This window comes from Aythya fuligula, chromosome 26, assembly GCF_009819795.1.
Source record: "Aythya fuligula isolate bAytFul2 chromosome 26, bAytFul2.pri, whole genome shotgun sequence".
Classification (NCBI taxonomy): domain Eukaryota; kingdom Metazoa; phylum Chordata; class Aves; order Anseriformes; family Anatidae; genus Aythya; species Aythya fuligula.
Genome location: NC_045584.1, coordinates 512,168 through 526,583, shown reverse-complemented (window position 1 = coordinate 526,583; position 14,416 = coordinate 512,168). Strand labels below are relative to the sequence as shown.

At 63.2% G+C, this 14,416-nt stretch overlaps 1 protein-coding gene across 1 annotated transcript; it reads right to left on the bottom strand.

The window, feature by feature from the left end:
* Positions 1-2,306: 2,306 nt before the first annotated feature.
* WDR18 (WD repeat domain 18) lies at positions 2,307-11,065 on the bottom strand. The gene is made up of 10 exons (XM_032203746.1): positions 10,856-11,065; positions 9,231-9,341; positions 7,929-8,062; positions 7,336-7,477; positions 6,525-6,668; positions 6,285-6,349; positions 6,054-6,178; positions 3,663-3,829; positions 2,803-2,871; positions 2,307-2,513 (listed from the first exon to the last, which is right to left on the bottom strand). The coding sequence occupies exons 1-10, from the start codon at positions 11,063-11,065 to the stop codon at positions 2,382-2,384; spliced, it is 1,299 nt and encodes a 432-aa protein (XP_032059637.1). The 3' UTR covers positions 2,307-2,381.
* Between the last annotated feature and the right edge of the window lie 3,351 nt (positions 11,066-14,416).

Here is a 14,416-nt window from a genome sequence, read left to right as displayed (position 1 = left end):
GGGCACCCCCGGCCCCCCCCCGGCTCCGCTCTGCGCCCGTCGGGCCGAGCCGAGCCGAGCCGCGCCGGGCCGGGGCGGGCCGGGGGCGGGGGCAGCTCCGCCGCGGCGGGGCGGGAGGGGCCGGGACGGGCCGGGAGAGGCACCGGGAGCTGCCCCCCCACCCCCCCCCCGGCTCCGGTGGCCCCCCGGAGGCTCCGGGAGCGCGTGGCCGGGGGGGACCTCCCCGGGGTCGGGTCCCGCCGCACCGCCCCGCAGCCCCCCGGGGGTGGCGCCGCCTCGCAGGGTCCCCCCCGTGCCCCGGGGGAGCCGTCGGGGGGGGTCCCGAGGAGCCGCCGCGCCTCGCACCGAGCCCCGGCGCTGCGCGTTCCGCCCGCCCCCGCCCGACGGGACCCGGCCGGGCTCCGGCGGCTCCTCCGGGCCGAGCCCCCGCGGGCACAGCGAGCCCCAGGCTCCCGGGGGTGCGGGGGGGCTCGGCCCGGGGCCGGGGGGCTCCTCGCTCCGGGAGGGGGATCCTCGGCTGCCGGGGAGCTGGGGCGGGAGCGGCTCCGCTGAATTCGTGAGAGAAAGCGAGCGAGAAGGGAGCCAGGTACCAGCTGGCGAAAATATTGATCACCAGACAGCTTTAATGAGTCAAAGCTAATGAATTCCCCTTGCGGGGAGCGGATCCTGGCGGCCCCGGGCAGGGGCTAGGGGGGGGCCCTGGCACGGAGCAGCCCCCGCAGCCCCCACCCCAACGTGAGCCCCGCGGAGGGGCCTGGAGCAGCGCTTGGGGGGGGGGGGCTGGGAGGGAGCGCCCCGACCTGGGGCAGCCCCCAGGGAGCCCCCGGGGCTCCCCTGCTGCAGCCCGAGCTCTGCGTGCCCCGAGCACCCCCCTGGCTCCGGCTGCTGCTCCCTGCTGCAGCCGCTTCATGGTGATCCAACCCGTCAGGAGGAAGGCGGGGAGCGCGAGAAGAGGAATGGGGCTCATTAAGCTAAAAGCATCATCTCAGCGAGCTGGCGTGCGAGCGGGCTGCGTGGACACTCGCGCTATTAAAGTGCACTTTAAATCAGCTGCACTTACTTCTGGTGTGCTGAGCTGCTCGCTGCAGTGGGTGCGTGCGGGGCCGGGGCTCAGAGCACCCCTGAGCATCCCAGGCCACCCCTGTGCTGCTGCCGTGCCCCCCTCCAGCCCCAAAAAGCCCCCCCTGAGGGGCAGCAGGACGCGGTGCTGGCGGGGAGGGCACCAGACGATGGAGCAGGCAGCTGCTGCAGGAAGAGGATCGCCAACTGCTGATCCCTGCAGCAAATGTACCCCCCTGTGCTCCCCCTGCTGCCTCCTGCTCTGGGACCTGAGGTCCAGGGGAGCTGCAAGGGGCACGAGGATGCTTTGGGGCTCCTGGAGGCTCGGGGAAAACAGCCTCGGGGCAGGGATGAGCGAGGGACTGCGGCAAGAGATCACCTCCCTGCTCCCTGCTGGGGACGTGGCAGCAGGTTATTGAGATCTGTGGGTGCCAGGGGGGTTTAAAGGAAAAAGGCAGGCATCTTTCACTATAAAAAACAAATCTTTTATGTAAAAAATAAACCTAAACAAAACCCACAACCCCCGCCGCCATGCTAGTGACAATACAAAAGGCCGAGTCCCCAGAACACCGTGGAAAACAAAGTAGCTGGATCAAAATATATATAAACTGTCACCTTACCCAGATGGGAAATAGCACCGTGCTCACCCCGCCCCTCCCCAGGGGCAGCCCCGTGCCCCGCAATGAACAGCCAAGCCCGCAGACCACCCCGGACCCCTGCCCGTGGGCCAGGCCGGGCGCACGGGGGTGCAGGAGCCGCGCAGCCCCCGCTCTGTGGGAGCAAAACCAAGCCCCGAGCCCCCAGCAGGGGCCTGGCTGCGGTGGGTCCAGCGGTACCGAGCAGCATCTCCCAGGGCAGGCTGGGCGGAGGGGGTCTCAAAGTGGTACCAACAGAGAGAAAACACGTTTCTGTCTGCACCGCAGGGTCGAGTAACGAAAAGAAACAAAGAGGCCGGGGGAAGAGACGGGAGAAGGGCAGGAGCTGCTCTCCGAAGGCCGCCCCGCCACCGGGACGCTCTGCCGGCAGCCGGCCGCTCCGTGGGCTGCCCCCGTCCAGCACCGAGCGGCGCCTCGGGGTGCAAACGGTCCCTGTGGTGTCCTGCACGCAGCCGGCCGGGGAGCACACGCAGCAGCCCCGCGCCCATCTCAGCCGTGTAGTCAGAGGGAGGCCAGACGGAGCAGCCGAACGCTCCGGCGCGTTCCGCCGCGCTCGCACGCCGGCAAGGCGTGGAGCCACGCGTGCCTGCAGGTCCGCGTGCCCGAGGGCTGGCTGGTTCTTCCCCAGGGAGAGGCAGAGGGGTGAGAGGGCCGGGGGTCGCCTCTTCATTTGGCCGGTTTGGTGATGATGCGAGCGGAGAAGTCGAAGAGGTTCTTGTTGATCTTCCGGAGGGTGCTCACCTCCTCTTCCAGCTCGCTCACCTGGATCGTCAGGTGCTCCTGGTCTCCCACCAGGTTCTGTGAAGAAAAACGCGACAGGAGAGCTGCAGGCACCCGGCCTCAGCTCTGGCAGTGGGGGCTGGTGCTCCTCTGAGCAGCAGCAAATCCAGAACCATTTCATCCCCTCCCTTCTTCACCTCCTGTTCAAAAGCTGCACCCCCTCCCACCCCATGTGCAGACTCCAGGATTTGCCCCCCCCCATCCCCAGCTTGGCACAGCACCCCAAGGGCCAGGTCTGCTCAAAAGAGGACCCCAAAGGGACCCGCACCAGCAGGAAGCGCTTCCCCCACCCCCGAGGAGCTCTCACCTTTTCCCTCGTCGAGCACATCTGGGCGTACATCCTCTCGCCCTTCTCCAGGTAGCTCTCCCCGGAGTCCTGCAAGGACCGGACAGGACGGATTCAGAGGACCCCTCCCAACAGCCCCCATGCTGGGTACCCCCCGCAGGAGCTGTCACCCTCTGGGGACAGACACGGACAGGGGAGGGAGCAGCTCTGGGGCTCCTGGCAGACAGGACAGGGACAGGCAGACGTGCTGATGAGCCTTTGGTTGTTCACGGCCCAGGACAGCCCCGTGCTGCCACCAGATGCTCCGGGGCTGGAGCCCAGCCCAGGAGGCAGAGCAGAGCCCACAGCACGGCACCGGGCTGGGAGGACAAATGACTGCACCAGCCAGGACTGCAAGGGGAGTGCGAGGAGAGAGAATGGATTTCACTGCACTGGAGAGCGGAGTTCAGGGAGGGGGGAAGAGCCTCTGGCACATCCCTCTGTGCCCTGCCTGGCAGAGGGACCCGAGGCTCCCACCACGAGCCTGCTTGCTGGGCAGTCCCAGGCTTTAGGAACAGCACCGGGGGAAGTTCAGCAGCACAGGGAAGGCAGGAGAGAGGATCAGATGTGCACAGGAGGCAGGAGAAGGGAGCAGCCTTGTGCAGGGAAGGGCCCACATCCTCCCAGGAGCCAGGCATGCAGCCTCACATAAGCCATCGAGCTGCCTGTCCTGCTGCCCCTGAGCCCACCGTGGGGGTCTGCACCCTCACTGTCCACTGCACATTACTCCATCAGCAAGAAATGCACCAGGTCCTCGCCCCAAGGGGGCTGCAGGAGAAATTCTGCGCCCCCCGGAGCCGCCACCGACCCCTTTCCCCCGGCAGCCCGCTGCCCCCCGGTACCTGCTGGTGGAGCCCGAGGCGCAGCGTTACCCCCTCGCTGCCCTGCTCGTCGCTGCTCTCGGTGCCGTAGAGGTGCTTGCTGAACTTGGGAAGAGGCACGCTGGGCTTCCCATCCGGGTTGAACATGTTGGCTGGGGCCAGCACGATGAAGGCGTTTGTAACCGGACCTGGGGCGGCACAGAGGGGGAGGTCAGGTCACATCGCTGCCAGCTTTGCCTCCTGCCTGGCTCCTTGGGCAGCCCCGAGAATAAACACAGCCCGAGGAGCTGCGGGTGCCCGGGACTCCCGTGCTCACCCCCAGCACCCCAAGACGCCTCCCGGGCACCTCCCAGCCCCGGGCCCCGCTCCGTGCCCCCGGCGGTCTGCTCGTCCTCTGCAGAGCGAGCCATCCATCAGCGGCCGGCTCACAGCTGCCTGCCGGTAATGATCTATCACACACACTCGTTTGGCAGAGATAATGAGTGCTTTAATTACTACACTTACCCGCACAGGCTGCTGCTTTCTGTCAGCAGCCCCCTCCGCCCCCCGCTGCAGGCTCACACTTGCTGCCAGACTCCCACCGCGGCCCCGGAGCGCTGCTGGGCGCGGGACCCTCCGAGACCACCAAGGCTCCCCGGCAGCACCCCCGCAGCCCAGGGGCTCGTGTGCGAACAGAGCAGCTCAGGCACTGCCCATAAATCCCCGGCCATCCGTCTTCCCCCCGCTGAACTCGACAGCACAAAGGGAAAGGTTAAAAGGATCCAGAGCCACCTGAGCGAAGGCTGCCGCAGAGCGCAGCTCCCGCGCGGATCCGCTGCCAAGGGCGGCCGGGAAAGGTGCAGAACGGGAGGAGGAGGAGGGGGCAGTTTGCTTTTACTCTTGCTCCCTCCCTCCCAAAAAGAAGTTTGCTGCTGCTTCCGAGATAGCCGTTAGCGAGGGGAGCACCACCAGCCCACCCACGGGGCAGGGGGGGCATTGGAAAGGAAGGGGAGAGCCAGGCAGGGGGGACGAGACCTCACCAAGTAGCTCTCAATCCCCACGTCTGCTCCCCACCGAGGCCCAGACCTCCAGCAGAGCCAGCCCAGCTCCCCCCACCGGTGAGGACGCCCCTCCCAGCCCCTCGGTGCCGTCCCTCTGCCCGTGCTCTGCCCCACTCAAGGACAGGCAAACCCTGGGGAAGCCCCTGCCCCATCCTGCCAGCTCGGCACGCTCCTCCCCAGCCCCAAAGCCACGTTCCAGCTCCTCTGCTCTATTTCCAGCACCGTCATGTGGCTCCCCACTGGTTTCTCCCTTGCCCACAGCCTTTGCCCCCTGTGAGCAGAGGGACGTCAGCACCCTGAGCGCGCCAGGCCGGAGGTGGCTGTCACATCAGCTGTGGCTGAAGCCCTCGTCATCTCGGGAAGGGAACACGCCAGGGGGGCAGCAGGGCAGCAGCTCGGGACAGACCTTGCCAGGAGGTGGATCCACGGCCGGCCAGAACTCAGTGCAGGGCCCCCCCACCCCCTGCTCCCTGCGGCACAGCTCCCCCATGCAGGGGGCTCCCTGGGGGACACCTCCCGAGCCACGTGCAGCTCCCATGTGTGGATGAAGCACCCGGGCAGCAGCGGGGTGGAACTGGTGCCAGGGCTGCTGGGGAAGCCAAATCCCAGCCTGCAGGGGTTGCAAAAAGCACCCTCACCTCGCAGCCCTGGCACCCAGCAGCACGGTGCTGCGGGAAGAGCAGAGAATTGTGTCCCTCTGTGCTCTTCTGGAGCCTCGAGGAAGGTTTTAACGCCTGGCTCGCAGTGGGAGCTTGGCCACCTCTCCTGTGATGACTCACACGGCTCAGGCTTTGCCTGTTTTCACTCTTCTAGTGCTACTGGAGCAAGGCTGGATGGATGCTGCAGCAAACCCCCCGCAGGAACGGTCCTTGGCAGCAAAAGGCAAGCGGGAACGGGTCTGTAGGCAGCCTGGGTCTCAGTGCCTGCCCCGATGCAGCAGCTCGCCCACCTCTGTCCAGAGAGTGAACTCGTACTTCTGCTGCATGAGCCTCATGAGCTCGTGGGTGCCTGCTGCTGGGGGCACGGGGGTGGCTTCTCCCCTTCCTCAGCCTCCTCAGACACTAGGGTGTGTCTGGGGGAACGGCTCCCTTTGGAAAACAAGGCAGAAGACCCTGGACTTCCTCATCGACAGGGTAAAATCTCTGACTCAGCCTCTGACAGAGCACAAGAGAGTTGTTAACAGACGTGGGCAAGGTCAAAGCGCTGCTCCAGACAGCTAAGGCATCCCTTTAATGCCTCTACCCTTCCTGAAAGTGTGAAGCAAGTACCAGAAAAATGCCTGAATTGCGCACGGCAGCGTCAGCAGAAGCGAGACAGCAGCAGCCTTCAGCAGCTGAGGAGGAAGGGGTTGTGGAGATAAGGGCATGCCTACCTTTGTGATTCATCGTCTTCAGGCACTGCTTGCTTTGGATGTCCCACAGCCGGACCGTTTCGTCGTGGGAGCCGGAAAGCAGCAGGCTGCCATCCGTGGAGACGGACAGACACGTCACCTGGTTCCTGGAACGGGGAAAAGGGAACCTCAGGGCGAGCCAAGGTCTGCCAGGAGCCCGTGGGGTGGGCAGACGGGCAGTGAAGCACTCGGCAGGTATGTCTGGTATCTCACCTGTGCCCTTTGAAGATCTTCCCGTTCTCCCGCTCTGTCTGGAAGGTCCGGTCCCTCTGCACCGGCTGCAGGAACGGAGGAAGGGAGGAGGGCGAGAGGGGTTGGAGGGGAAGACCGAAGGCAGCAGGTTCAGCGCTGCGTCTGGGCAGGGCGGGGGAGGCGCAGGGAAGCCAGGCCCTCCCGTCCTGCCACATCGCAGCGGGGAGGCAGCGGGGCTCAGGGTGCGCCCCGAGCACTCACCCAGGCACAGAGGTCGACCTGGAAGATGGAGCCGTCCATGCCGCCGCAGAACATGTGGTACTCGGACAGGTCCAGGGTCACGGCCATGATCCCCACGTCGAACAGGACGGACAGCAGGAGCTCCCCAGATGCGACTTCCCAGAGCTGGAGTCAGGCAGCGCAGGAGAATTAAGGGCTTAAACGTCCACCACAGGACGGGAAGAACCCCCTGCTGTGGAGCAGCACCCACATGCCCAGCGCCGAGCTGGCAGCACCAGAACCCCCTCCTCACTGCGGCTGGGGACACTGAGGCACAAACTGGCCTGCCCTGGGTCACCCAAAGCAGCCTCTTTGTGACCAGGAGATGGCAATGCTCCTCGGCAGCTCCGAAACAGCCCCTGACCTGCCTGTGCCCGTCTCACCCCGTCTGGTTCCCCAGGGCAGAGCCTTCCTGCAAGGCAGTAGCAGCAGACACAGCTCCAGCTCCGGTGCCTGCCGTGCCCAGAGGAGCCAGCTCCGTGCTCTGCGTCCTGCCAGACCGAAGGGACGCCGGGGAAGGGAAATGAGGGATGAGCCCAATGCCCCCCAGGGACGAGAGGGACTGCAAAGCATGAGGAGACACAGTCTGAGGGCAGGTGCAGCGAAACCGCTGCTGTTTGGAGAGGCAAAACCCATTAGGTCTGGCAGCTCTGAGTCATCACAGAGACAGCCAAGAAACCGAGCTGCTGCAGCCCGCACGGACAGCTCTGCTGCAGCCCAGCAGAAGCCAGGCTTTAACCCTCCGGGGCCTGCACACCTCTGGGACATTTGTTTGTTCCGAGCCGAGCCTCACCTTTGCTGTCTGGTCGAGGGACGCTGTGGCAGCTCGTGCCAGGGGCCCCCCGAAGCCGCAGCACATGTCCGTGATAGGGAGGCTGTGTCGGGACCACACGTGGCGAGGGTCTGGGATCTGGGAGGGCTCTGCCTGCAGCACGCTGTAGGAGGGAGGACCAAGAGGAGACTCAGTACGGCCGGGCAGCAAGAGCCACGGCTGTGAGGGGGAGCTGAACAAGGCTCTGCTGCCTCGGGGACGGCTCCGTGGCTGCAAGACCAAGTGCAGAAGCTGCCAGCAGCCACGGCACGAGAAGGGCCGCTACAGGGGTTCCCCCATCCCAAGGGACAGAGCCCTCAGCTGCTGATACCCGGGGGAAATGCTGCAGCTTGGGAATCTTGGGTGGGACACCAGGCAAAGTCGACCTGGCACTGAGGATAACAGCACTGCACAGCTTGCATAAGGAGGGCGCAGCCTTGTCACCACCAGCAGGTTTTAAGAACAGCTCAGAGACAGGCTGAAGCAGAGCTGATCCTGCCTCCCGGCAGTGGTGGGGACCTCGTGGTCTGCACTCCTGGCCCAGATGCTCTCTGTGCCCAGCACGGCACCGTTACCTGTACAGGTTCCACACCAGAGCCAGGCAGTCCTTTGCCCCTGAGAGAAAGTGGCTGCTGTCATCAGTGAAGCAGAGGCAGGTGAGGTCCTGGTAGTGCCGGTTCAGGATGGCCAGGAGGTTCCCGTTGGAGACCTAGGGCAGAGGAAAGGGCAGGAGAATGCTCAGAAAGGAACACCGGGATGTGCCAGGGTAGCTGCTCCCTGCTCTCAGCACCCAGAGCCCATCCCCAGGTAAATCCCACACGAGGCAGTTTGGGAGGCTCCTGCCCACAGCAGCTCCAGAACCTAGGGACAGCAGGGCAGCTTCCCCGGTCAAGACACAGGCAGGCTGTGAAGCTGTCCTGTTCGTTGTTGATATCACTGATGGCTTCTTCCAGCCTCGTTACTCAGCTCAAAGGCAGGAGATGGCTGCGGTGCTCACAAACCCGCCCCAGGGGCTGCTGCATTTTGGCAAGGCTGCGTGGTCTCAGGCCAAGGAGGGCTCCGGGGTGGAAAATGCCTTCCTAAACCCGGAGCTCTTCTTGGTGAAAGGCAACGCTGCAGGGAGGGAGGGAACTACAGAGGCAGCGAGGGAGTGCCACATAAAAGAACAGAACCAGCTCCCTCTCATTGTCTGAATTACACCTAAAAATAAAGGCAAACTGCAATTCAACAGAGAACAAGTGGTTTCGCAGAGCAGGCGAGTAACTGGGGCTGCTGGAAGCCGTCCCCAGCTCCGTGCAGCCTCTCAGCGTGCCTGCTCACCCCGCCGTGCGGACACGGTCACCGCTCCTGCCAGGCCAGGCCAGCTGGAGGCACGCAGAGGGGACGCGCTTTGCAGATGAGGCAGAGCAGAGACCAGCTCAGAGCACCATGAACAAGCAACTCCCACCTGCTGCAGTCTCAGCCCCAGCGTTCCTTCTGAGGGCTTTTGTTTTTTTTTTCCTCGGTGCTGCCACAGGCACATTTTTAAAAGCAAAACCTGATGAATTAAGATAGAGCCACCCACATAATAAGGCTCAGAAACATCCCCCGAGATGGAGAGCTTTACAGGTTAGATATCTCGGTCTTTAATCCTGCGGCTAAGAGCAAGCTGTGTTCTTCTATTTACTTGGTGAGGTGCTTAGAACGCAGCGTAATCCCCATGTAAACACCGCCACTAATTAAAAACAGGGCGACGAGCAGAGCCCAGCGGCCTTTGCAGGCATCAAATATTAGGCTAAAATGTGGGAGAACCTGGGCAGCTCGCTCAGCCCTGGCCAGCACCTTTGGGTGTCCCAGTGCCCTCCCCATCCCCTCAGCAGGCTGGGAGCGCTCCTCACCTCCCACAGGTAGATGCTCTCAGCGACGCCGGCCAGAATGTAGAGCCCGTTGGGAGACGCCGTCAGGCAGGTCACCGGCCCGGGGCAAATGATCTTCTGCTGGAGCTGGTCCTGGGAGCACAGAGACGACAGCGGCCGTTCAGTGAGGGTGGTGATTTGGGGAGGGGGAGAGAAATAAAAGCCTGGCTTGGGGCAGGCCGGCACCGGGCAGAGTCCTCGGCCCTGCCCCTGGATTCTGGGGTTCTGTGCGTGCCGTGGTTTAACCCGGCCGGCAGCTCAGCACCACACGGCCGTGCCCTCACCCTGCATCTCAGCGAGAAGCTGAAACGTCCTTGGCTTGGTGCGAGCACTGCTCTGCAGCAATAAAACATCGGGGTGTTCTCAGCACTCTGCTCACCCTAAGCCAAAACACAGCACCCTACCAGCTCCCAGGAGGAAAATCAACTCTGTGCTAACTGAAACCAGGACGGGCTGGAGAGGAGCTGAAGAAGAGAACGATGGAGGAGCACGGTCCCTGGGACAGCACAAATCCCACTGAGTTGTTCTGTGTTTTGCCGGTTTCCTCGCACTTGCTTTGTGTTTAATCCCCCAGTGAAAAGGTAAATTGCCCTCCTGCACCCACAGAGCCCCAGCCACAAGCAGCAGGAGCAGTACCAAGAGGCAGGGGATTTGGGTACAGTCGTGCTCCACAGCTGGGGAGCCCTGGAGATTCAGCAGAAGACGAGCTAAGATTACAGCAGAATAATATTAATTAGAGAAAGAAACACGATCTGAGCTAGCTCTTGGCCTGGGGGGAGCAGAGCTGGCAGGAATAAAGGGAACGCAGCAAAGGGGCCGTGCACGCACTGAAGCTCCCGGACTGCTGCTGCTCTCTGCAGCAAAACTGAGGGCAAGGCCCAGAAACGGGGAGGTTTTGGGCGTGGGGCGGGGGCTCTGTGCTGCTCTCCTGCCATAACCGCGGCGCTGCCGGGGCACAGCCAGGGGCAGGGCAGCTCTGCAGGGCCAGGTGAGGGCTGGCTGGAGGGGTTTGTCTGTGGATTTTCCGTTTTTGGCTGAAACGTGCCCAGAACATGGGAGATTTCAGGCAAAGCAGAATCAGCCCGGGGGGTTCTCTGCGACTCCCCCCCGACGTGCGGAGGGGCCGGGTGAGCTCCTGGGGGAGCTCCTGGAGCAGCCCCATGGCCCCAGCGAGGGCAGCTCTCTGCTCGGGAAGGGGATCTGAGGATGGATCCCCCCCCCCCCCCCAAAAAAAAAAAAAAAAAGCCTTTAGAGCCGACCCCACACAACCCCCTGGGGACCTCTCCAGTGAGGGAGCTCAGCACCCCCCAAAACCACAACCCCGGGGTCCGAGGGGGGCAGGGGGGCTGCGGGCAGGGCCCGGGGGGGCCTCGGGGCACCTCGGGGGGGGGAGCTCCAGTGGAGGGGGGGGGGGCCCGGGGGGCTTCACCCCACAGCCCCCGGGGGGGGCCCCGCGGCCACTGAGGGGGGGCTGAGGGGGAGCTCGGCACGGATCCGGCCCCCCCCAGCGGCGGGCAGCCCCCACGCAGCTCCCCGGTACCGGGGGGGCCCCTCCGTGCCCGGAGCCCCCCCGCAAGCCCCCCCGGGCCCCCCTCCCCCGGCGCTACCTTCCTCTGCAGCTCCCAGACGTTGATGTAGCTCTTGCCCAGCTGTGCCCCCAGCAGGTGCTCGCCCCCCAGCAGCGCCAGGCCCCGCGGGCCGCTGTTGCCGCCACGGTATCCGGGCAGCGCGGAGCCCGAGTGCAGCTCCCACACGGAGCAGTTGCAGAGCGGCCCCGCCGCGTCCGACACCAGCGCCACCTCCATGGGCGCCGCCATCTTCGCGGTCCTCCAGGGCCAGAGAGAGCGCGGCGGGAGCGCAGAGCGCCGCCCTTCCGGAGAGCCGGCCAATCGGCCGCGGCGGCAGGGCGGATGGGGAGGGGATGGGGGCAGGGAGGGGCTGCGGAGCACGCACGCACGCGGCAGGAAGCTCAGCAGGGTCTGGCCCGGTCGGGCTCGGGATGGGAGACCTTGAGGAGGATCGGGTCCCCCTGGGCATCCAGCGGTGTGCTGCCCTGTGGGTGCCCTATGGCACTACAGGCACCCCACAGGCACCCTATAGACACTCTACAGACACCCTACAGACACCCCATGGCTCTACAGGCACCCCATATGCACCCTATGGACACCCTGTGGCTCTACAGGCACCCCACAGCCACCCTATGGACACCCCTTGAGCACCCTATAGCCCTGCAGGCACCCTATAGCTGCACGGGCACCCCATGGCCCTATAGACCCCCCAAACCTCTATGGGCACCCCATAGCCCTGGGGCCACCCCCCAGCCCTGTGTGCCCCCCCCAACCCCCACAGACCCCGGTGTGAAGTCAGAAACTTCAAACAGAACTTTTTTTTTTTTTTTTTTTTTTTTAATATTTCATCAACTTTACAGGGTTACAATTGTCTTAAATATTCTGAAGTTTAAATACAATCTGTATAATAATGTTATTATAAAATGTAAACTTTCAGTGTTTTTATTTTATTTTATCTTTTTTAATAATCAAAAGTTTCAATACCTGAATGTTTGAAAAACTGAAATATTTCACCGGGGGCTCGGGACAGTGTGCCCGAGGCCGCCGCTCTCAGAGGTAGAATGTGGTTTTTATTCTTTTTTCTTTTTTTTGTCTTTTGTGTGTTTTTTTTTTTTTCTTTTTTTACCTGAGTTAAGATATGCCCGCTGGATAAATGCGTCTGCAGCTGTGTCCATTCCTTTTTCTTTTCAAACCCCAGAGAAACTGATTTTTTTTTTTTTTTAAATCGATATGCAAGAAGAAAAATAAAAGGGAAGGTGATATGCGCTCTCTCCAAAAAAAAAAGGGGTGGGGGGTGGGAATAAAAATAATTAAAAAAAAAAAAAAAAACAGAAAAAACAGTGACTGTACAAATGCAAAACTCACTAAAGCTCTAAACTGCCCGGCCACAAGGAGACCCCGCGGCCGCCCCTTCCCGGGGGTTTCCCTGTGCGGGGACTTGGGCTGGATCCTAAAAGCAGCACAAGACGAGTGCCCCCCCCCGGCACCCCCGGGGCGCTGCGAAGCCACCCGAGGGCATTTCCAGCATTATTTTTTTTTGGGGGGGGTGCTCACAAGGCGGCTCCCTCCCTGCCAGCAAAAAGGGGCTGGAAAACCCCAAATCCCCTGAGATCGCCGCGTCCCCGTCCCAAGCCTGGGGGGGGGGGGGGGGAGGCATCTGTGCTGCCGGGGGGGGGTCCGCGCGGGGCAGGGGGGCAAACCCTGTGCTCGCCGTCGAAACCTGAGGAATCGAGATACCGATTTGGGGGGGGTCGGTATCAGGTCGCGATTGTGTCTCACGCAGATGTGCATGGCTGGGGCTAACGCCTGCCGGGGCAGGGCGGCCAAAAAACGTCCGAGGGAGAGGAAAGCTGAAACCCGCACGGCTAAAGCAGAGCAAAGCTTAAAATAAACGCCCCGTGCTGGGGCCGGGGGGGGGGACTTTGGGGGTCCCAAAGGACAGGGGAGTGTCCTTGGGGACCCGCAGAGCACCCCACGGCCCCACCAGCACTCTCGGGACACCTCTCCAGGTTCCTGCTGCTTTAAGCGAGGGGGAGCGCCCCTGGATCGGGAGGGAGGCTGGGGACACCCGGCGGGGTGCTGGGGGCTCCCCGGGGTGCTGGGTGGCCACAGCTCGCCCCGCATGGCCCCCCCAAGCTGGTGCCTGGGGCGCGGGGAGCAGCCGAGAAAACAGAGGTCGGCCCCGGGGAGCCGCCGCGGCCCAGCCGCCGCCACCAGATTTTCCTGATTCCTCCGGCCGGTATCACAAACAAAACGCCCGTCCCCACTGCAAACAAAACCAGTTTGCTGCTCCAAGCGTGAATAACAGATCGGGTGTCACCTCGGCCCCGGAACCTGGCCCTGGCGTAAGGGGGGAAAATGTGCCCAAACTGGATCTGCACAGTAGTATCGCCTTACGGGGAGGGGGGGGGGGGACAGAAAACAGCGACCTGACAACGCGGCCCGGCTCGGGGCAGAGGGACGGGCACCAAACGGGGGGATCTGGGGGGACGCCGGGGACCCAGCACGAGCTGGCGGCCTGGTCCTGGCCACCCCGTGTCCGCCTGCCCCGGCCGCTGCGGGAGCCCCCGGGAGCCCCCGAGCGCCGCTCCCCTCCCGGCACCGAGCCTGCGGCCCCGAGCTCGGGGTCCGGGCTGGGTGCTGGGGCCGGGGGTCCCCATCCGAGACCATTTTCTCCACCAAGAACTCAAAGCAACAAGCTGAAAGCACACAGCATGCGGCCGGCCCCGGGGGGGCCCCGAAGTGTCACCGTCCCCAGGGAGGTCCCCAAAGTGCCACCGCACGGGGCCGTGCTCCCTGCCCTGCTCGCTGCCTGCCTCGGGGACTGGGTGGGGGGCAGCCGGGGGGCGCGGGCAGGAGGTGGGCGCCCGCTCCCCGCAGCCGCGGACGGAGCCCCCCGGCCCTGCACGGAGCCCGCGGCGGTCCCCGGGCGAGGAGCGCGGCCAAGCACGGGCATCGCTCGCCCCGGGAGGAAAAGAAAAAGGAGGTTACGAGGTTCCCCAGCTCCTGCTTCCCTGATGAATGCTAATATATATCATTTGCATGTTAAAGTCTGATTCTTTTTTCTTCTTTTTAGAGAATAAAATAGAAGCTATTTACAACAAAACAATCAAACAACAACCTCTTAAAATCCCATATAGTGAGTGTAGTTCTCAAAATAAAGGGGGAAGAAAAAGGATCTAAATGAATAAAATATCTCCCGATTTCCAATTTTTTTTTTTTATCTTTTTTTTTTTTTTCCTTTAAAGAGTGCCAGGAGGTTTCATTAAAGCTCGCGTTGGCAGGCGTCTGTACGTCTGTCTGGAGGTAACACGAGTTAAAAAATAATAATAATAATAATAAATGTACAGTGCAAAGTGTGATGTGTGTGAGGTAAACAGGTCCGGGCCGACCGCGCGCCGCTCGGAGCGCTCGGGGACCGCGGTGGCTCCGAGCCCAGGCAGCCTTTAATGAAACCCCCGGGGCTGAAGCTTCCTCCCCTCCCCTCGCCAGCAGCGCTGCGAGCCCCCCCCCCGGCCCGCCGCGGCGCTGGGGGGCATGCTCTGCCCCCGTCACCTCTGTTGGCTTTGGCGAGAGGCGACGCCGGGGGTGGCGGGGGCG